The 24,896-nt window shown below is 36.0% G+C and overlaps 2 protein-coding genes across 2 annotated transcripts; both read right to left on the reverse strand.

Moving 5' to 3' along the window:
- Positions 1-40: 40 nt before the first annotated feature.
- Positions 41-4,039, reverse strand: LOC123549313 (uncharacterized protein K02A2.6-like). The gene has a single exon (XM_053551971.1). The coding sequence runs from the start codon at positions 4,037-4,039 to the stop codon at positions 41-43; it is 3,999 nt and encodes a 1,332-aa protein (XP_053407946.1).
- Positions 4,040-13,603: 9,564 nt separating this feature from the next.
- LOC128559383 (insoluble matrix shell protein 6-like) lies at positions 13,604-20,946 on the reverse strand. The gene is made up of 4 exons (XM_053550736.1): positions 20,803-20,946; positions 16,253-16,382; positions 14,509-14,652; positions 13,604-13,880 (listed from the first exon to the last, which is right to left on the reverse strand). The coding sequence occupies exons 1-4, from the start codon at positions 20,840-20,842 to the stop codon at positions 13,832-13,834; spliced, it is 363 nt and encodes a 120-aa protein (XP_053406711.1). The 5' UTR covers positions 20,843-20,946; the 3' UTR covers positions 13,604-13,831.
- Between the last annotated feature and the right edge of the window lie 3,950 nt (positions 20,947-24,896).

Here is a 24,896-nt window from a genome sequence, read left to right on the forward strand (position 1 = left end):
GCACCACGGGCATTATTATGGCCCTTACACTGTGTATGCACTAGCGTTTTTCCCACACATAGTCTTTCAATTTCCTTGGTGTTTTGATTGTACGTTTCGGTCTTTCATTCACTGGACTAGAATCAGTACTTTCAGTAGATGGCACAGACGGAGATGGTGGGTTCGAAGGTTCTCCTGGCAGAGATACTGGTCCAGGTGGTAAAGAGGAGACTTCCACAGGAGTTTCGGTCGTAGGAATAGAACATTCGGAAAGTACGGACTTATGATTATCATGAACGTCCGGAGCCACTAAGTCATTTGATGGCACAGAACAAGTCTCACTGAATGGCAACTCTGCATGCCGGGTAACCAAATGATCAATATGACAGTATCGAATTCGGTTGTTACATTTCACCAGATACGAAACTGCTCCAAGTACCTTATGAATAACGCCTGGCCGCCACTCCCATTTTCCCCCTTGAATTGTGCTTTTAACTGCCACTTGATCGCCCTTTTCAAATGTTCGCATTTTAGTTGACTTGTCATGAACAGCTTTCATTTTCATTTGACTGTCCTTCACTTTGCTGTCCTTAGATGGTTTCACTAAACTCAATCTCGTGCGTAACTGACGATTCATGAACAGTTCACATGGAGCGATACCGGTGGTAGTATGTGGTGTAATTCTATATTTCAGCAGGAAATCAGCAAGGAGATGTGTTAAGCTCACTGACTTTACACTTTTCGCATTATCTTTAATTCTGGCTTTCAACGCGTTTTTAACTACTTGCACGGCCCTTTCTGCCTGCCCATTTGACGATGGATGATAGGGCGGAGTAAGAGTGTGTCTAATGCCTGTCGTTTTTACAAAGTCCTTGAATGTAACTGATGTAAACTGTGGGCCATTATCAGAAACCAGTTGTTCAGGTAACCCCGTGTAACTAAAAATAGATCTTAGTTTGTCTATAGTGTTTTCACTGGTGGTACTTTTCATTGGTATAACCTCCAACCACTTGCTGTAGTTATCTATTAGTATCAAAAATGAATGGTTCTTAAAGTCTGCAAAGTCAATATGAATTCGTTCCATAGGGCGTGAAGCGCGAACCCATGGATGCAGCGGTGCTTCTGCAGGAAGTGCTTTCAACGACTGACAGGTTCCACAGGTGGCAGCAAGGTGTTCAAGTTCAGAGTCCAAGTTAGGCCACCAGACATAACCGCGAGCCAGCGATTTCATTCTGTTTACTCCAAGATGTTGATCATGAAGTTCTGAAAGAATAGTATTCCGCAGAGTCTCTGGAATTATAACACGTAGACCCCATAGTAGCACACCACGGTCAACACCAAGTTCAAACCGTTTGCTAAAATATGGTCGTATTTTGGGATCGTCGTTATGTTTTGGCCACCCACTTAATACAAAGTCAATGACCTTACTCAGAATTGGACATTTTCGAGTTGCGTCAGCAATCACTCTTGCCTCAACCGGAAGTTCCTCAATGAAAGATACTAAGTCATCTGTACTTTCAACCTCGCTACTGGTTACAGGTAACCGTGACAACCCATCACAATTGCCATGCGCAGACGATTTCCGATATTTTATGTCATATTGGTAACCCGATAGGAGTATAGCCCATCGCTGCAAACGTGACGCGGCTAAGGTAGGTATCCCCCTGGTAGGACCGAAAATTGTTGTCAACGCGGTATGATCGGTAAGTAGAGAAAACTTGCGCCCATAGAGATATTTGTGAAATTTTTTTACTCCAAAAACGATTCCTAGCGCCTCCTTCTCTACCTGAGAATAGTTCCTTTCGGCTGGAGCAAGTGTCCGAGAAGCATAAGCAATCGGTTTCTCCGTTCCATCTTCCATAACATGGGAGATAACTGCCCCCACTCCGTATGCCGAAGCATCGCAAGCTAAAATCACAGGTTTCTGTTCATCATAGTGAATGAGTACCCCTGTACCTGAGAGTTCGTCCTTAGAGCGGTCAAAAGCTTCTTGGCACTCAGCCGACCACTCCCACTTTGCTCCTTTACGTAACAGTTGATGTAACGGATGAAGCATTGTTGACAAATTCGGAATAAATGAACCGTAGTAATTCAGGAGTCCCAGGTAAGATTTCAGGGTTCCAACATCGGTAGGCACTGGCGCTTTCATGACAGCCTCTACCTTGTCGTCAGTAGGATGAATACCTTCTTCATCTACAAGATGTCCCATGAACACTACATTCTTTGCCATAAACACGCATTTGTTGGCATTCAACTTGATGTTGTGTGTATGAAGGCGTCGCAACACCTCCTCGAGTCGCTGTAGATGCACGTCATCGGATGGAGCTGTAATAAGTATATCGTCTATACGGCACACCACTCCAGAAAGACCAGCCAGTACAGTGTCCATCACTGACTGAAATATCGCAGGTGCTGAACTCACTCCATAGGCTAACCGATTATACTTATACAATCCCAAGTGTGTATTGATTGTAAGTAGATCCTTGGAGTTCTCATCAAGTTCTAGCTGTGCATAGGCCTGCGTAAGATCCAGCTTAGTAAACTTTTTACCCCCAGCAAGGGTCGCGAACATATCGTCAATGTTCGGTAGCGGATACTGATCTTCGCTAATTTCACGATTTACCGACACTTTATAGTCCCCACATAGTCGTAAACTTTTCTTGTCCGCCTTTGGCACGACAACCAGCGGACTTGCCCAAGAACTATTATCGACACGTTCAATTACACCATCTTTTTCAAGAATTTTCAATTCCTCAGTCACCTTGTCTTTTAATGCATAGGGTACCGGTCTGGCTTTATGAAACCATGGTTTGCTATTTTCTTTCAAATGAATAGTTGCTTTGAAACCTAAAATCGGTTTGTCATTTTTCACAAATACTTCTGAGAATTTTTGTTTCATAGTTTCTACCGGATCAGAGCTATCTACTTTGTTAACACTAGCAAAGATTGTTTTCCAGTCAAGTTTTATTTGTTTCAGCCAATCACGACCTAGCAAATTTGGCCTATTTCCTTTGACAACAACAGCAGTCAGTAATTTCCCTTCACTTGATACAGTAATTTCACCTAAAGTGTCTATGCTCTGACCTGAATAACTTTTCAGCTTAATGTTAGTTGGACGAAGATTATTACCACCTAGTTGTGCGCGGTAAGTTTGTTCATTGATTAGAGTTCTTGAACTACCCGTGTCTAGTTCGAATAACACATCTTCATTATCAAGCATAAAATTCACCTTAAACGGATGATTTGATTTGCTTTCTGAATTAGAATAAACAAACAAAGTAAGCTCTTCATCACTTGATTCTTCGACAAAGTTAGTGTTCTTCGCAAACTGCCGGTTCCTACAATTGTTTGCTAAGTGACCAATTTTACCACAATTATAGCATTTACTTTTCTTGTGCATGCAAGAATCTGAACGGTGATTCCCACCACAACGATAACACCCATTTTTCTTCATCGGAGTTTTTACGGGTTTAGGCTCAGACGGTGTTGAAACAGGACGCGACTTAATTTTCACTTTATTAACAGCTGCCGCTGCCATACCACCAAAGGACACAGTGTCTTTCTCAGCCATTTCCATAGCGGTACTTATCTTAATGGCCTGATCAAATGATAACTCCTCCTCGGCTAACAGTTTCTTTTGAATCGTTTCTGACCGTAGACCGCAGACAAACCTATCCCTCAATGCGTCATTTAAAAATGTTCCAAAATCACAATGTGTAGATAATCGTTTCAACTCGACTACATATTCAGATACTGTTTCCCCCTCTTTTTGATTGCGTTTATTAAACTTGAACCTTTCTGAAATTGTGAGCGGCTTGGGGTTATAATGATTTTTCAACAGTTTGACCAAGTCTGCATAAGATTTATCCTTGGGGAGTGCAGGAGCAACCAAGTTCTTGAGGACCCCATACGCTGTCGATCCTATCACGGACAGAAAAACAGGGACCAGTTTCTCATCGGGCACTTCGTTGGCTTCGAAGAACTGTACCAACCGTTCCTCATAGTTTAGAAAGCTTTCTTGGCCATCCTGGAATTCACTTATCTTCCCAAACAAAGGCATGATGATTACAAATGTTTATACTCGTCGCCACTTTTGTAAATGCACCTCTGGGAACACAATAAGCAGAGAAATTCTCAAGATTTACACATTTATTTGGCGGAATTTTCTATCGACCTTTTACCAACGATAAAGACAAAGAGTTCCGAATACTAGTACACATATTAGAATATAACACAATATCGTTGTCATCTTACTCAGGTTAAGAACCACTAAATGTTAAGGTGTAAAACTATTAATTTACTACAGATACCTTGAATCAGCACGCGCTTTTTCGAGGGAGGAAAAATTTCAAAGTTTTCTGAGAGATAAACGGCGATTTCTTGTTAGGTAATCTGCCATATAGACTATTAGAAGCACAGGACTCTTTGATAGTGATCCCTAGCGGATAAATCCGGTAATTGGGATAAAAAATAAAGTATTGTCTCGGAAGGACTCATCCATCGGGGGACAATTTACCCTGTCACCGGTTCGATTGGTTGTGTCACTAGTTTTCGTGATAAAAACACTGCAGAACTTTGAGTGATATATTGATTGTAGCGTAGACAGTTATTAATTGTTACAAATAAAAGTGAGTGCACGGTAACATTTAATGCGGAGAGGTTCTAATACCATATTTGTGATTGGTTAGCTTTAGTGGAATTTTGTTAACTGCAGTGAGCTTGTGTAATAGTGGAACATTTAAATACACTTATTCTAAAAATGGCTAATCAAGTAAGAGACGAAGCTAGTGCATATGTAGACTCTATCATGAGCCCATCAGTTGTAAAGGTGAATAATTATACGCCATTGAAATCCAGTCAGGGTTCAAGGAAACGCACTAATTCATCCCCAGGGATTAGCTCAGGAAAGAAGGCTAAATCAGACAGTGAGTTTAGTGAACCAAAGCCGACAAATGGTCTTGGGACTCCTAATGAAAACCTATTACCAACATTGACGGATGACCAGCAAGGTTCAGGTGGTGATTATTCAGACTTGAAGTTCTTGATAAGTAAACTTAGTTCAGATATAAACAGTATGAATCTTTCTATTAATGAGCGCATTGACAAGCTTGAAAGTTCTATTGAGCAGAAACTTTCACATAAATTTGCGCAGATGTTAGATAAGCGTGTGAACACAGAGTTAAGTAAAGTTAAGAGTGATGTTCAATCACAGCTAGTATCATTTAAGGAAAAGATTGACGGAGAACTTCATGAAATTACAGGAAAATGTGCTTCAGTTCATGTAATAGGCTCAGATCATGGTCGACCAGATATCTCGAAAAACCTGGCTATCCGTGGTCTACCTTTTCATCAAGGTGAAAATCTCAACACCAAAGTGAATAATTTGTTGAAAGAAGGTCTTAAGTGCAGTGTTCAAGTATGTAATACTGAAAGGAAACCTAGTGTTAATAATTCAAAACCAGGGGTAGTTATTGCTACTATGTACTCATACGAAGATCGGCAAAAAGTGTTGAAATCAAAACCTAACCTCCGTGATAGTAGCAAGTACTCAGATGTATTTATTCACTGTGACCAGACACGTGAGGAACGTCTGATGATGAATAACTTCAGAACTGTAGTAGGTGCATTGAAATCTAGTGGAATCAGTGTACGCGGTAATAAAGTGATACATAAATTAAACATTCGTGGTGACCATTATAATGATACTAATCTTAATAGCTTTAATAACAAAAGTAATTCAAACAATGGTTCCCATAGTCAGGGTAATCCACCTGGGCGTGGTGGAGCTAGTAACAGGCGTGGGCGTGGCGGTAACGGACGTGGTAGTGGAGGTAATAATCAGGGATGGCAACAGCAAGGAAGTCAGAGGAGGGGCAGTGCTCGGGGATGGAAGGGACATTAGATAAGAACAGGCTTTTGGAATGTGCACGGTTGGAGCAGTAATAGCTCAAGTGATAATTTTATCCTTAGAGAGGAAACATTGTTATCTTTGAATCTTGACATTATTGGCATTGCAGAATCACATTTATTAAATTCTGATTTTATTGATGTACCTAATTTTACATGGTTTGGTAACAACCGTAAGAAAATTCATGTAAATGCTAGAAAGGGATCTGGAGGAGTTGGTTTTTTAATACGAAATTCTATTTTAAATTATTTTGTTGTGTCTGTATTGAATGACTCATGTGAAGATATATTATGGTTAAAGCTCACACATAAATCTGACAATATTTGTCTTTTGCCTTGTGTATGTTATCTTTCCTTCCCCCCCCCCCCCCCCGAAAACTCTTCAAGGCAGGTGGACCCATACGTATTTTATGACACTTTGTTGTTACACTTATACGAGTACCAAAGTCTAGGACTACCATTTATTTGCGGTGACTTTAACAGCCGTTGTGGGGATCTGGAAGATTACATAGCAGGTGTAGACAATATTACTGAGAGAGAGGTTGTTGATTTTAAAACAAATAAGTATGGTGAATTACTAATAGATTTTTTAATAAATAGTAATTTTTGCATTTTGAATGGTCGGAATACTATTTGTAATGATTTTACATCTGTATCAACAAAGGGGTGCGCAGTTGTAGATTACTGTATTATACCCCATGAAAATTTGTCATTGTTCAACCAATTCTATGTACATAGAATATTAGACGTTATGAATAGTTCTGTTGTATCCAATAATATCAGTCCTTCAAACATTTCTGATCATTCGATTTTGAGTTGGGAAATACATATGGGTGCCAGATCCTCAGATAATGAGATAAATCTAAGCTGTCCCACAGTAGACAAGTTTGACTGTTCAAATGTACCCGATAGTTTTTTTGCTGGGTGAAGAGGTAGTTTGGCAAATTAACAATTGTATCTCTGAACTAGAGCAAGGATATCGAACCCAAACTGATATTAATACAGCTTTTGAAGATTGGTGTAATATTGTTCACCAGGAAATGTATGAAAGTATTCCTTTTAAACCAGTAATTTTTGATTCTAGTATGAGGAAGAAACGGACTGGTAAGCCTTGGTGGAGTAATACCTTGAACAACTTATGGTCAGATATGTGTATGAAAGAAAGGCAATGGTTAAAATGTAATGGTAAGGCTGATAAAGTCCGTTTTAAATCTGCTTATGTTAACTCTAGAAAAATATTTGATAGAGAGGTTCAAAGAGCCAAGAGATTCCATTGGTTTACTACTCAGACAAAGCTTACAAATTTGGCTAAAGAAAATGATGTAGAATTTTGGAAAACAATTGGTACTGTTGGGGTTGGCCAAGAACGTAAGAAGAGTATACCTGTGGAGGTGGTGCTGGATGATGGGAAGGTTTCTTCCAAATTACAAGATGTTTTAGAAAGGTGGAAAGGTGACTTCTCAAATCTCTTGAATCAGACGAGTAATGGTTCCTACTCTAATCAGTCATTATTGGGAGAAGATAGTCATGTGTCAGACCCTGAGTTGGATAGTCACATTTCAATTTTTGAAGTGAAAGCGGCTATTGATAAAGCAAAATTAAATAAGGCCTCTGGCATTGATCGCATTCCTAACGAGGTTCTGAAAAATGATATGTCCGTCACTTTTTTGCACTCATTATTTTGTGTATGTTTTGAGACCGGAATGGTACCGTCTCTTTGGGGAAAGACCATTATTAACCCAATCCCAAAGTCCAGCACCATTGATACAAGAGACCCTCTCCAATATCGGGGCATTAGCCTGGCCTCTAGTATGTATAAACTTTATGCAAGTGTTCTTAATAATAGATTATCCCGCTGGTCAGAGTTAAATGCTAAAATTGTGGATGAACAGAATGGCTTTCGGAAGCGACGTAGTACAATAGATCACATTTCTACACTTACAAATATCATTGAAGTTCGCAAAAAGTTACGTAAATCAACATTCTGTTCCTTCATTGATTTTAGGCGAGCATATGATGGTATTGATAGAGCGTTATTGTGGAAGAGGTTGAACAGCATTGGTGTATCTTCTAAAATGTTGTCGGCAGTAAAGTCTTTATACAATTCAGTATCTGCATGTGTACGGATAAATGGCTTTTGTACAGACTGGTTCTCGGTTAGTTCCGGCTTACGTCAGGGATGCTCGATGTCGCCTTTGCTTTTCAACCTGTTCTTAAATGACTTAGCATTGCAGATCAAGGCTGTTGGTAAAGGTATTAGTATTGATAATGAGCAGGTTTGCATTTTGTGTTATGCTGATGATTTAGTATTGATTGCTGAGAATGAGGAGGACTTACAGTCCATGTTACATGTTCTTAACAGTTGGTGTACATTGAATAGTATGGTTATCAATTGTAATAAGAGTAACATTGTTCATTTCAGACCACAATCCTTGTCAAGGTCAGATTTTGTGTTTAAGTGTGGAGATCATATATTAGAATATACTACTAAATATACATACTTAGGAATGCTACTCACTGAGCATTTAGATTATAATCTAACAGTCAAATCTGTGGCTCAAAGCGCCAGTAGAGCTCTTGGTCTACTTATAGCCAGATATAAGAGTCTAGGTGGTATGTCCTTTTCAGTTTTTAGTAAATTGTATAATTCAACTGTGTGGCCTGTCATCTCGTATGCATCTGCCATTTGGGGTACTCGGTCTTACTCGTGTATTAATGCAGTAGAGAACAGAGCATTACGATTCTTTCTTGGCGTTGGAAAATACACACCGACTGCCGCTGTGGCTGGTGATATGGGATGGCTACCACCTTTAGTTAAACAATATAAAACAGTGTGTAATTTGTGGTATAGACTAATTACAATGGATAACAGTCGTCTCAATAGTAGAATTTTTCTCTGGACTAGAGATAATGCAAAGCCTAGTTGTAAGAATTGGGTTTTTAGTGTAAAACAAACTTTTATAGAGTTAGATTTAGATATGTTTTGTAATCGTCATTTGACTGTATCAAAAAGAAAACCTGGTGATAAGGTTTCTAGCACTATGTTTGAAAATACAAAAATGACTGGAAAAATACTGTAAGCAGAACAAATGCTGTAAGAGGCAATGGTAGAAACAAACTAAGAACTTATTGTCTTTTCAAAAAAGAGTATTGTACTGAAGAATACTGTAATGTGGTTTTACCTCGTACTCATAGGTCAGCATTTGCCAAGTTCAGATGTGGTGTAGCCCCACTTATGTTAGAAACTGGTAGATACATGAATTTGTCTCCTGAGAACCGTGTTTGCCCTTTTTGTATTGGGTGTGTGGAAGATGAGAGTCATGTTATCTTACAATGCCCTATGTATTCAACTATTAGAAATGTGCTATTTGCTAAGTGCCAAAAGGTAACAAATTTTAACTTGCAGTCGGATGCTGAAAAAATGGTTACTTTATTCTCCAACAATATGTTAATTAGATGCTGTGCCAAAGCCTGCTATGATATTTTACAATTAAGAAACTCACATTTGTATAGATAATGTTATCTCACCACTAATAAGCTGTTTTATACTGTAGAAATAAGTCTTTTTAATATTGTAGAAAACTGGAATGTTTTATCCTTGTAGTTGATGTACATGTATACATATATTAAAATAGGTCCCTTACAATGATAGGTACTGTATGTTAATTAGGAAACTAGGATTTAGATGTAACATCTTTTTTTTTTATATACTCAAAACTAAGTTTTATTCATGGGTCTTTAATTTTATGTTTTAAGTTTTCCTTAATCTGTCAAAGCTATAATTTTGAATATGTTGAAAACTTGCAACACTTGTTAAAATTTCTTGGTAAAGTTTTTGCCTCTAGGTAAACTTTTCTCCATTTCGCCAAAACTATTGTTTTAAACTTGGAACAATTTTTCACTATTAAAAACTGACACAGTAAATACTGGAACTCTACATTGCTCTGATTGAATTATGGCCCCTTTTGGACTTTTAATATTCAAGTATAGGATAATATTTATATTTAACAGAGACGTCTGCACCTGCAAGACGCATGCTCCTGTTCTAAAATGTGAATGGCCGGTATATAGTGATAGTAGAGTAGTTAGATATCCTTTCTAAATTAATTCCATTTGGCAAACGAATGAATAAACTCGGTACTTTTTTTTCTGCCTGTAGTAAATGTATAATTTTAAATCCTATTATATAATATAGCTTTGGCCATACTATCAGTAACATTTAGTACATTTTGTGTAATAGTTATTACGTACCAAATCCCGCTTTTTTATTGTAATTCCAAGGTAATGTATAAATACATAAATCTGTATGCATGCATGTATTGATGTATATATATATGCATATATACCGTATGTTAAGTAAATTTTAATTTGAATCACTGTTATTTTAAATGTGTAGTATTTTTTGTAAACTGTGATAGTATTATGTTTTTAGTAGTCTCTTATAACTCTACTAAAGAGCGGCAAAGTACATGTATATATAGAATCTTATCATGTTTTTAATATTGATTTGTGTACTTTGATGAGACTTTAATAAACAATAAAATCTATTTGCTATTGAAAACTTAAAGCGAATACAGATATTTTACAGGGAAAATTATCAAATATGTTTTTCACTGGTTAGAAACTATAAAATGGGTAAATTCTCGTTGCAACATCAAGTACATTTTCTCTCATTTTCTATCAGTTTCAATTTTTAAATGATTAAAAAAAAACAAGAAAAGAAAAAGCAACATTTGTAGTTTAGCGATACTATTTCGCAAATTAACACAATTCATTTTAATATTTAATTTAGATTTCCAGAAGATGTAGATGTCAACTCAAGTTTCGCAAACAAACAAAGTGATATTACTGTATAGTAGAGAATAATTATGGGTTTCAGTACAAGACCTAATACCAACATGTCGCCGTCTAACTGCTAGATGGAATAGTTTCTTACGTTAAATGATAAGAGATGATGCTCACCAGTGAAAATTACATGTAAAACAAACAAATTTCGTTTTCATATCATGTTAACGATTTAGAAGATGAACATCACTTTGTTTTAGTGTATTGATGCCTGCACATATTTCACTTTCACTGTACGTATATTTTAGTGACGGAGAAATGCTTATGTTCCAATCATTTTATTATAAATAAAGTTGTGTTGTGTTCTGTTCTGTTCTAAATTGGCAGTGAAATAGAAAGTTTACCATTTAGTGACATACTTTCGCACAATATTTACCATTTTCACAGCATCAGAATTTACTAATTATAATCGTATCTGCTAATGTCTTTTTTCAGGCAATCATAGCAGTGTTAAAAGACTTACTGACCGGATCAATAGACTATACCTCTAAAGTATGGACGGTTCAGTATTCTTATATCGGACCTACTGACCTATGGACCAGTTACATTAGAAGTTTATTTTAGGGATGTCAACGAATACCAAAACTTCAATCCGAATATTCGGTTAACCATCCGAACGAATATCCGGATATTCGTTCCAGCACATAACCTCTTTTTTCTTATGACCTAAACGTATTTATATAGGAGATTATGATGTTTTTTTGTACGGTGGCATAGAGAGACATAGAAAATATTTTATTTATCACGTGCGCACGTGTTAGCTAACACGTTCGCATAGGAAATATTTTATTTATCACGTCCGCACATGGTAGCTATCACGTTCACATAGGAAATGTTTTATTTATCATGTGCACACTTGTTAGCTACCACGTGCGAACGTTATAGTTAATTAACACGTGCGCACATGATAGATAAAATATTTCCTATGTCCCCTCTATGCCACCGTATTTTTAGGACCCGTACTTGCAATACATTAGCGGTCGCCATTTTGAAATATAAGAAAGGTAACTCTACCAAGATTTTTCTACTTTTGGTTTCGGTTTAGTTTTTAATATTATGCAAATTGGACAGATTCAGATACCTTATATTAAATTATATGTTTAAGTCCGGGTCCAGAATGTTTTCTTTCAAAAATAGGCTTATTACAATTACAAACACAGTATGAAAAGACTCAGACGGATTTGTTTCTTTAATTACACAAACACAGCAATGAAACGACGTAGAAAGTATTTTCGTTTATTACACAAAGAACATTAGATCTAGATAAGATGAATGAAATCATTTTCTTACGCTGTAAACTAGCTACTAAAATAATAACAACAATGCAAACTTCTTTTCAACATCTGTCAATAGATTGTGTTAAATAACGACAGTAACATGACTGAAATACTGTTGAAAAACGGCGTTATAAACCCAAAACAAACAATAGGAGAGATCGTGTTTTTATACAAATCCGTTGTATTTTCTTTTTTTTTATTAGAACTGATAAGACAAAGTTCGGATGGGCAGACGCCGAGCGTCCATGTTTTTTTTGTAAACAGTGGTGTTTTTCTAACAGCATAAACTTTCTTAAAACACAAATGATATCAATATTTTTATCAACGGAAAGGATATAAAACAAACAATTTATTGATTACTTTTAATTATAATTTCGATATAAAATGGATTAATTATGAACGCTTAACTTACAGTGTTTGTTTGTTTGTTTTTTTTGTTTTTGTTTTTTTTTTGTTCTAAAAGGTTGGAGCATCGCTACGTCGCTATTAAAATCATATGTCATTTAAAAAATGGTTATTCATTTTAAAAAGATATTTAAATGAGAAAATATGAAATTCGTAAGCATTTCAAAACTTTTTGAATTTTTAAAATCCATAAATGAGCGAAAAAGTTATTACAAATTAAAAATTCCGATCCCATACACAAACGATGTAAAAACATTTGTTTTGCCCACTACCAGATAAACAGTTGTTAATGCGTGACGTCACGGCGATCTCTCCTATTACAAAATCACTAATTAAATGTAAATTTGAAAATGTAGAAGGGCGTAACTTTCTATTGGCCAGTAATATACAGCGAAACATGTTTCTAGTTTTAAATCTATTTCATAATGCGTGAAATTCAAACATTATTAAAAGTGCAGTGCCGATATTTATCAACAAATGTTTGTTGCAGCCGGCGTCAATAAACGAGCATAATGCACCTGTACTAATTACCAATTTCGCACTCTCTAACGTCTTTTTTTTTAAGTTGCAATATTTGCCAACGATTTGAAAGCATGTATAGTTATTAATTGACAATAATTGCATCGTCATACAGGACTAGCTAAGATGACAAGTATGTTCCGCACACCCGACTTTTAGGTGTCATTACCATGACGAATGTGTATTACGTTCTGACGTGCTATTGACGTAAGGAAAAATGTTAATGCTATGAACACAAAAAAAATAGTTTATTTATTTCGATCACAGTAAAGTAAAGTGTTTGTCCAAAAGTTTTGTTATGCTTACTAATACGTGCAAGAGAGATGCAAATTATGTTTGCCAAAAGCTCAAATAAATTCTTGAAATTTAATGCCATGATAAGCGGGTTAACATTTGATAGTAGTATTGTTTATATTCTTTCAAAAACGTGTAAGTTTGTACATATACTCAGCTGAGATATATTATATCTAAACCTTATATATGATATCGATGAACTTTATGCAGTTTTATTCAACTGACAACTCATTACATTGTCATTTCACTTAATACGTATATCACTCGGCTTTATTTTTAAACAGGAAAAAGTGAAGTACATAAAACGTCAATAAAGCAATTTAAGGCTGCAGACACATATATGTGTTGCTTATATACAAAAACGATAAATACAAAGATACTTTTAATTCTTTATTTGTCTTGCTATATGTGAAATAATGTTTAAAGCTCATGCCTCTATATGTAATTCACTGTCAGCATTTTTTTTTGTCACAAATTAGACCATGCATTTGTTGATATTGTAAAATGGTGATGAATTCATTTTAATAAGAAGGAAAAGATGTCTTGTTTGGTAGTGTAACAGTCATTTCTAACGATCATTTTGCACTGCCTACATCAGTTTCTTTTCACTTGAAAAAGTCCGGGCATCGACCTTTATGCGCAACCTTCTTATTCCTGAAATAAAGGCAAGAGTAATGTATTTCAATTTTCCTTTCGGCAAATTCCAAGACCTCATTCAAAATGAAGTCAGGATTTACAGAACAGCATATACAGCGGACATTGAGCATTCAACATTGAAATTTGTACTTTATAAGTGCTGAAATGAAATAATTGATTTAACGTTGACTGCAAGTTTGTTTGTTGATTTTTTGAAAGTTAAGTAATACACATACACATTTGATACAGAAATAACAAGAGAGAGATAACTTGTACTTCAATGTAGGAAATCAAGTATAAATGCTGACAGTCAGCGATACATTAACTTGTTCTTCAATGTAAGAAATTGAGTATACATACAAGCAGTCAGCGATACATTAACTTGTTCTTCAATGGAAGAAATTAAATATACATACTGGCAGTCAGCTATAGGCCTACATTAACTTGTTTTTCAATGTAAGACATTAAGTATACATACAAGCAGTCAGCGATATATTAAGTTGTTCTTCAATGTAAGAAACTAAGTATACATACAAGCAGTCAGCGAAACATTAACTTGTTCTTCAATGTAAGAAATTAAATATACATACTGGCAGTCAGCGATACATTTACTTGTTTTTCAATGTAAGAAATTAAGTATACATACTGGCAGTCAGCGGTACATTGGTTGTCTACAGTTTCTCCATCATACGTGCAAACGTAATCTTTTGCCTTCGGACAATAACAGAAGGCTTCTCTCTGGACTTTGACCATGCATGGACATTTGCCATCGCAATCTTTGTATTCCCATCTAAATACAAAAAGAATGTGAGATAAGAAAGATAGTTGGCAGCGTTTATTTAACGTAAGTACTCAACATATGTACACCAGTATTAAGTCCAGTACAAGAAGGTTCGACATACTTTCTATCTCGGAATTTGCCTAGAAAAAAATATGCAACTGAAAAATCATGATCATTCATTAAATTTTCAGCAAGGCACATTTTAGGCTAATAAAAGGACAAAAGTGTCCGGAATAAACAAGTACAAGTAAGAATGTGTTTCACCATCAATGTAAAATGATTAAAAAAAACTGAAAGAGGTTAGTTACTGTAATGAAGAATCCTGTAAATCGGTGTTATATATTTGTTTTCTTGTGAAAGAATGCAGTGATATGAAAAGGCTATAAATTGTCACGCACCCGCAAAATAAACGTAACGTAACAATGATAGCGGTTTTGTTTAGGGCTAAACTGAAGCTGCATGTATGTATCTGGTATGTTATATTTAGTTTTAGGAGAATAACATGCCTACTAATGAAGATAGGAAATAATGCTGATTTAATCTGAATTAAAGATTGTTTTAAGTGTTATATGAGGTAATTTACTAAACCCAGAATGACGGTTCGTAAATGACATTTTCGATCGAATGTGTGCACCTTGTAAATTCATGACTGCCCAAATAATGTTCATATTAGCCGCTTTTTCTTTGATTATGTGGGCTGTACTATTCTTTTACACAAATTTCCAATGAATATGGTTAAACCAACAGACACAGACTAAGACCCCCAACTTCCCCCCCCCCCCCCCCCCCCCCCCCACACACACACACATACACACACTCCGCCGGCCCTGACGACTGTTTTCCAGTATGTTTTAAATTGTAACGCGTACTTAACATATGTAACGATCATAAAACAGTTTTAAAAACAATTTCAGCAGGTTTTACACAATGCACTTTGTATCATCAATGCTCTAAAAGTAAGACTGACTCTTAAAACGATAGTCGAGTTTGCTTCTAAGTCAGCACCTACCTGTGAAACCCTGATTATAACCGACGGTTTTGTAACCATTTTGTCAAGTGACACCGGTCCTGCTAACTGATATTTGGATTCCAACGAGAAATGAATATCAATTTTACTTGTGTGGAACACTTCCCGGTGAATTGATCCGTGCTTGTACTGCATGTACTGCTCGGGTACATAATCGGGCTTTAATCATCGGACGTGGTGCTCCAGTTTATTACAATCGTAAGCGTATTCATTCTGGTACACGGTTTATGACAATCACGATGCAAAGCGTGGGTTCCAGCGCAAGCAAGTGTTCCCAGTGTCTGTTTCAAAGATGTCCATCTTGCCTTTTAAAGAGCACTGATGGTCAAAAGGTGTATTTTAAACAAGGTTTAGATATAGCCACACCAACAATTAGCTATACCGTGTAAATTACCAGTTTCAAGACTGACAGGTACCCAATCCAGTTTCAGTCATACAATCACTGAAAAGTTTAATTGTAAATTAAATAGGTAAATTCAAAATACAATCAGTTTTATGAATAAAGGTTTTCAAAACGTTAGCAAGTTTGAACACCCAACTGATCTTTTAATTAGCGAAAACAAAAACGAAAAAATCACTTACTTGCACTCCAGGTAACACTCATTCTGGAATTCTTGATTATTCTTGGAGCATACGGACTTCCTCCCACGGGATTTGCAATAATAATCACAATCAAAGTTGGGCCTTTTTGGCGCATAGTAGAAACAATGCACTGAAACAGAAATTGCGTCAGAAATTATTCCAACCTTGTCCAGGCACTGGAAATTTCTTAGATACTCTTGAGTATTTCTCACCTAAACAGAGGTTTTATGGAGAGACGGATTCGCGTTTATCTGTGCTACATACCGGGCATATAAAAGAATCAACTGTCTATTCGCAAAGAGGTTGGCTAAGTTAGCCGGACATGTCTGTATCTAAAGGATTCTTTTTCTGTACAATATACCCAGCGCCGAATCTTAATGTTTAATTTAACACGCGCTCACTACTTACTTACTTTCACTGTACACGCGTTCACTATACTCGCGTTCACTGTACACGCACTCACTATTATCTTGCGTTCACTTTACTTTTGCGTTTATTGTACACGTTGCGACATACTTCATTATTATGAAACATTCGAATGCATTTATAAGGAAACGCACAGTATTGTGGCGTTTTGAAATGTAAACAAACAAAACAATAACATAAAAATACTACTCGCGCACGGTATTTGTAACGATATCACGTTTATGTTATTGTTGAGAAAAGGGGAATCGGGTAGTGGAACCAATATCCATGATAAAATACTACTACTTTTGAAACTTTGAAGACTGACTTGCTGTTTATGGAGTATATCGTGCGAGTTGGTGCAGTGGTAAGACGTTGGTGTTATGATCGAGAGGTCCCAGGTTCAAGACTCACATCATTGAAAGTATTTATTTTTATTTTTTTTATTATTATCAATACTATTATTTCAAACTAACGTGCACAAAATCCTCGTGAAAGCTGAGTCATTTTAATCAATATATATGTACACAATTATTCACGAACCAGTTTTCACCAAAGCTTTAGTTTTGTCTAGGTGAAATATTGAAATCATAGAACAAATGACTGAAATAGATTTCAAAAGTGTAAAAACTGTCCAGAATATTATGAAGGTTGGTGGGTGTTCTATATGTGAATGGTCATAAAATGTCATCAATATTCTTATTATAATACCGGTAAAGATCCTCTTTCTTATTATATTTCAGGTATGTGAGAAAGAGTAGAAATCTGGCAGGACGGTCATGCCACTGGCAAAAGCAAAGATGAGGGCGGTGACATGCACTGGCTTGAGCTTTTCATCTTGTCGAAAATTTGCCAGCTTGTCATTTGACTGTAAGAAAAAATCTAGGAAACAAAGATCTGACAAGAAGGAAATCGACAGCTTTGACCGTGATATTATTTGCCGGGCAGTATTCGATCTGATACAGGAGCGACAAGATGTTCTTACGGTGAAAGTCATTATGAGAGGAGTAATGGAAAAGAAGCGTTCACCGGAAGTTCGACATTCTTGAAGCGCATTTTGAAGGAGCTGAGCTTTATACGGAGGCGCTGTTCGACCAGTCGTACAGTCTTAATGGTGAGGAACAATGTCACTGTAACGAGACTACGCTTTCTGAGAAGCATTAAACAGTTTCGTTAAGACGGGAGGCCGATCATTTACACCGACGAAACATACGTCCACTCAACGCATAGCGCCAAGAAATGCTGGCAGGGCAGAGACTTTACCTTGAAAATACCTTTTACACGAGGAGAGCGACTGATCGTTGTGCACGCCGGGTGGGAACGGGAATTATTACTGGAGCTGATCTTGTCTTCAAGGCTAGTTCATCTACCGGAGACTACCACAACAAGATTACAAGTGGCTTACGGAGAAACTTATTCCAAATCTGCCTCTAAAATCTGTTCTAGTCGTGGACAATGCGGGATAAGTGCCAAACCCAAACCAAGACCAAACGGGAAATTCTCGAATGGCTTCAGAGAAACAACATACAGCACACTGCAGATATGCTGAAGTCAGAACTTGTTGATATTTGTCGGCGCAACAAACCAGAATCACGGTACATCCTCGACGAGACTCTCAAGGAACACAGTCATGACCGCTTGAGGCTGCCGCCTTACCACGCAGAGCTTAACGCCATAGAGCTTATTTGGTCACAGGTAAGGACAGAAAAATAGTTTGAAAAATTAATTTAGAAAATGCTACCACGTGTCCGTTAATGTTAAGTAAATTTCTGCATTTGTTTCAATTGTTCATGTATATGCATGTAGAAAATTTAGTAATAATGACCACATGAATATGATTATGTCACAAAACATATATAACACATTGTATTATTTCAGGTAAAAGGAAAGATTGGGCAATGGAACATGACGTACTCCATGAAAACAGTTCAGCAGCTAGCTAAGGAGGCTATTTCATCTGTTTCCGCAGACACGTGCGGGGCGTTGAGGATCAGTTCAGGAAAGTTGAACGTGCCGTCGAGAGGTTCATTATTCGTGTCAGCGACGAAGAGGCTACAGACACCACCAGTGGATGCTCGGACTACTCTGACACCGACAGTGCGTTTGAATGAATGTACTGTATTTTGAAATGATTGAAATAATAAAAGAAAAATGAAAAACGAAAAAAAAAAAAACGAAAAACAATGAAATAATAATTAAAAAGAAAACATACAGATATATTTTTAAACGAAAAAAAACATGTGAGTTCGAACCTATGCCCGAAATGCTTAAAAAATATGGGATACCTTTCGACGCTATCGTACACACTGAGCTATTATGCTTTTAGGATGTCCCTAAACAGTGTGTTCGTATTGACTATAAAGAAAACCCTGATTTACCATGAAGTAAACCCTGAGTTACAAATAAAGACATTATCGACTTTTCCGATAACGTTTACGTTATCGTTTTCTATTTATAAGCCGTACTATGTTTACGACGCAATCAGTGATTCCTCGTTGGGCGAGCGGTTAAGGTATTCGTGTTATACTTTTTCGTCGGAAGTTCGAATACCAGACCCGTAAAAATATTTCTAAAACTGTATTTAATTCCTTTTTTAATATGATTAATATGGTACTCTTAGTCTGGAACACGTGTCAGTTCATATCTTCGTATACTTACTTAATTGTTTGACATTTTTTCCCTTTTCTGCTTTCAACATTCGTCCTCATATTTATATTTGACCTTTCTTTTACTAAAAATAAAAGCCGTCATTACGTTGAATCTAACTACTTTGACGCAGAGGGAAGTGCTAAAGTAAAGCCAAACCCTTTTCCTGTTTTCAGGGGAGGCTTCGTGCATGTCCTGATAACCTTAAATGCCTTACATTAAATAGCTTAATACCTCCTATATTACTTTAAGAATGTTACTGTTATCGAATGTGTGTCACATACCTCGTATGTTGCAGGATACTAGTATTACAAAACTACCCTTTGATGATTTTTTATCTTTCTTTGAATATGCATTGTATGGTGATTTGCATATGTGCTAGATTATAATGAGATTAAAAAATTATCGATAATTTAAATTGCTTAAATACTTTGGGATCATAGAGTCCATTAAATATATTCCTGCACTGGCGCTTGGAGCGTGCGGTGCGGTTCACATTTCGTTAAGAGTTAAATAATGAATTAAACTTGCTGCAGTTTCTTGTATGAGAGATGGGGCAAAAGTTTCCCAGTGATAGAATTTGTTAAAACTTTGTATATGAACACAGTTTCATGTTAGAAACAGAAAAATGCAAAAACTAACAAAGGTCATAGTAATTATCGATTATTTAAGATTGCTTAATACTTTAGGATTGTATAGTCCATTAAATATATATATTTCTGCACCGGCGCTTGGAGCATGCGGTTCGGTTCACGTTTCGTCACTCTTAAGTCTAAATAATGAATTAAAGACACTTGATGCAGTTTCTTGTATGAGAGATGGGGCAAAATTTTCCCAATAATAGAATTTGTTAAAACTTTGTATATGAACACAGTTTCATGTTAGAAACAGAAAAAATGCAAAAACTAACAAAGGTCACCGTACTTGTTTAGGAGGTATCTGCCCTTAAAACTGGATTTTTCTTCAAATTTGCTTATTCAATGGCAGTTAACTCCTGAACAAGAATGGCGACCTTTGATTTTTTTTCTTAAGTCTGTTCCTAACATGACACTGTGTTCCCTAAACAAAGTTTGAACAAGTTCTATTACTGGGATTTTTTTTACCCAAAACTGCCGCAACCGTCCTTAACATAATAGCCTATGTTAATGAAACGTGAATATAATATACAGAATCCGCCTGTTTCTCATAAGCATATGCAAACATTCTTATGCAAGTAAAATCCAACTGTATCTTAAACGGTTCGCTGAATATTACATGAATTTCCCCAGCTCGCCTGAAACAGTCGTGATCGGCAAGTTGAGACAAATTTCAAATGAACATTCGGTTACTTAAATGTCAAAACAGTGTAAAAATTACACTTAGCTACATTACTGTATTCTGTTGAATGTTTAACTAAAAATGCTTGTGTTAAAAAGTACCATTTCTTAACAGTGTGCCAGCTATGTACATTTCACTCTAAGTTATATTATGATATAAAAAAGCAAACAAAATTCAAATACCTGTTGCAAAGAAAGCCAATAGAATAACTGCGGAGTACATAATTAAATTGTTCTCAAGTATTCTTAACTGCCTAACAGAAATTCTTACTGTAAATGCAGCTAGAAAAGTATGGAAGTAAGACAAGTAAAGCCTATTTGTACTCCCATATTTCGTACGTCATAGCCATATTCCGGATATACTTTTTTGATTTATGACAAAATGTATCAAACAAGAAAAATGTATTTTGTATATGCAAATTTCGGATTTTACATATAAGTTATCAATATGCAATTAAACTGTTTCAAAAATCTTTTAGCAAACAAAGCATTCTGGTGTCTTTATTGAACGTGTGGTGAATAGTCAATACATGTTTATCTATTTCCTGATGGATTTATGGTCGTTCTTTATTGTAGTGAAATATATAGCAGTACCTCTTTTGTTCTTGAACCTACCAAAAAATGTCCTTGCCATTTATAGCAGTACCTCTTTTGTTCTTGGACATACCAAAAAATGTCCTTGCCATTTTCAGTTTCGACTCATAATGTCTATGAAACGAACATTTGATATGTAAAATTTGAATTTCAATAAATATATTCAGCTACAATTCACCTTAATGCTTGACACGTTTTTGACTATTCATCTCTGCAAAGGGAATCATTCAATAAGACAGGAACAAAATAAGTCCTGTAATATGTTTCTAGTGCTAAAATTAAAACAGCATAGACCAAAATACTATTTTCCAAACATATTATAATAGAAAGACTTTTTTCTCTGAAAGTCAAACTACCTCTGAGAAGCAATCAACGTGTTGTTAGTGCGAGTAAATTGTATATATTATTCTGTTATATCTTATAGATCTAACATTGAATGTAAAAGGGTAAGTAACCAATCTAATGATTAATTTCTTTTGTCTGTCTTGTTTGTCTGTTGTGTATGTTTTCTTGTTTGTTGTAAGCGTTATTCCTCCGCCCCACTCCCCCTATTGCCCTCTCCTTTAACTTGCATTTACGTTACTTTTTGCATCTCCCTCCCCTTTAATTTGAGTAAGTTTTCTTGGCTCCTCTTTGTTTTGGCAGCCGGATTCCTAAGACGGTACACGATTGTATTTTTTCCTACTTGTGTGGGTGCGTTTGTGTGCTTGTGAGTCTATAACGGTGCTCTACTGTTTTCTTATGTGTTGCTTGTTCGTTTTTCTATGTTATTCAGTGGGTCGTGGTTGTGTGTTTATCTTTGGTACATGAGTGTCTGCGCTATTGTGGTTTACGTTGTAGTGTGACTGTTGTTAAGGAACGTGGCATTCCCTTTGTATATTCATCCTTGTTCAACTTTCCCCTTCGGGTTCCTCACCCCTCCCCCCCCCCCCCACCCCCTCCCCCACAGCCTCATTTCGCCCCTTTCCATTTCCTTTCACTCCATCTATATTTAGCATAAATTAATATGTACTTGTTGGATGTTTGAAGCAACCCGTCTGAAATATTTTTCCATTACAGCTTCTTTTTGTTGTGGGCCTACTATGCATATGTGTGGCTCTAGGGCTTTGTGTTTTTAGTGCTCTGTGCATCCGAGAAATCTACCCTTACCTATTATCTTTTATAAACGATGTAAAAACATGTAGCGAGAAAATTAAAACTTAAAGTCATGTGAATTGTCATATTGTCTTTAACAATACTTGCAAATATATATTTAAATCTACTAGAAGTTTCATATGCAAATTATGCTTGTTCATAAACTCTCAGAAATCCTCCACTTTTGATAAATGTCTTTAAATTTGTACGAAACACGCAATTCATAGCCTCATAAAGATATAATATTTATATATGCCTTTGTTCAAACACTAATACAGTTTAGTTCGACGGATTTCATTATAATTTGAAAGTGAATTGAAAGACTTATAAATATTTGAAATACTATTTGAACAACAGTCACATTATCATCCATATAAAAATTCATATTATGTAAACCTTAAATATTACACTGTTAATTCCGATCTAAGTTAAACACTGATTGTTAATACAAATCCACAAGGGTAAATTCTAAGTAATATTACCAATCCAGAGTAACATATTCATTGTTATTACCAATCATAAGTTAAAGGCTAATTGATCTTACCAGTCTAAAGCTAAATACTGATTGTTATTACCAATACTAAGTTAAAGGCTAATTGATCTTACCAGTACAAAGCTAAATACTGATTATTATTACCAATCTAAAGTTAAAGGCTAATTGATCTTACCAGTCTAAAGCTAAATACTGATTGTTATTACCAATACTAAGTTAAAGGCTAATTGATCTTACTAATACAAAGCTAAATGCTGATTGTTATTGTCAATCTAAAGTTAAAGGCTAATTGATCTTACCAGTACAAAGCTAAATACTTATTGTCATTACCAATCCTACGTTAAAGGCTAATTGATCTTACCAATACAGAGTTAAATACTGATTGTTATCACCAATCCAAGATTAAAGGCTTAGTAATATTACCAATCGAAAGTTGAATACTGATTGCAATTACCAATCCAAGTAAATTACTGCAGCTAAATGTTTAGAATAAGACGACTATAAAAGCCAAAAAAACTCAAGTGTTCACTTCCAAGCGAACTTAAAAATACGTTGTACTCTATGATTAGATAATTATGGAACTGGCTAAGGTGAAAAATGTGGGCGGCATCCCTATGATATAAGCTCTGTCCGTCTGTCCGTTCTTTAATGTGTCTTTCCGCGTCCAAACACTTCTTGCCATAGCCCCTTCTCCGGATGTATAGTACCTTCACACAGCGTACTTGTCACAGCACTGTGGACCGATTTGAACAGATTGTTATCTAATATTCAAGTAGTCCTGAAATGTTACTATTTTTTGTACGGACGTTTGTTACTCTCAGTCTGGTTTCATTTATTCTGAGTATATGTCACAACAGTACACAGAATCCGTTGCCTCAATTTCAAGGTAAAGTCAGAAGTTTTGTTTTTGTATTGGTTTGGTTTTAACGCTGTTTTTCAACAGTATTTCATTCATGTAACGGCGGGCAGTTAACCTAACCAGTGTTCCTGGATTATGTACCAGTACAAACCTGTTCTCCGCAAGTAAGTGGAGGACGAATGATTTCAGACATAATGCCTTTCATGAAATCGTCACGGAGAACATACGCCCAGTCCGGGAATTGAACTTGCGGCCCCGCGATCCGTAGACCAACGTTCTCCCTACCGAGCTAAGCGGGCGGGCTGATTAAATGTGGTGTGAAAATATTGTTAAAATTTTAAACATTCTTGTGTGGGATATATCTTTGAACTCGTTAAGTAAATTTATTTCAACTTGGCATAAGTACTTGTCACAGCATTGCAGAATGCAGTGCACAGACACTTTTATTCTTCTTTCAGGGTCAAGGTCAATGCCAGAAGAGCATAGGGGTCTTAAAACAGTGTTTTCTCTCTCTCTGTTGCCTTTACTCTGAATTTATATAACTTGATGTAAGCACATTTTTTCTGGTGTACTGCGCGTAGATACCGCTGAATTATTTTAAGTTCATTAAAATACAGTGTTTTATTTTCCTGAACTTTATTCCCATACTCTTAATGTAATTTTATTTATACACGGTAAAAGTATTCATCACAACATTACAAAGTCCACTACATAGAATTTCAATGTCAAGAGAAGTCATGAATCTCCATTTTCAGAATTCTATTATCTGTTTCAGTACCTTTAAAGTCAAAAGTCCTGTTGTATCATCCCTCGTATTTATCTATTTCTATTTTGTATTCCATTCACTACCACAAATTTGCATAGCTTTCGCTTTAATTACTTCGATACATGTGTGTTTAGATATTGACAAGTTAATGTTATAAATATTATTCAGATCTTAAATAACCATTAATGACAGAAGGAATTGAAACAAATTCCTACATAATAAAGTTTTAAGAATTTGCATTGGCTGCCTGTAAAATACGTTTGTTAATTCCAGTGAACAAACAGCAAACAATACGGGAATAGCTTCAGGATTTCACCCAGTCTCACCAATTGCTTCTCCATTAGAAATATTTATGTCGATCACGTGCTTTGTTCAAACTGTGTGTAAACAAGAGAATGAGTCTGTTTAAGACAACATGAGTAAACCATAAG

This window comes from Mercenaria mercenaria, chromosome 9 (assembly GCF_021730395.1).
Source record: "Mercenaria mercenaria strain notata chromosome 9, MADL_Memer_1, whole genome shotgun sequence".
Taxonomy (NCBI): Eukaryota; Metazoa; Mollusca; class Bivalvia; order Venerida; family Veneridae; genus Mercenaria; species Mercenaria mercenaria.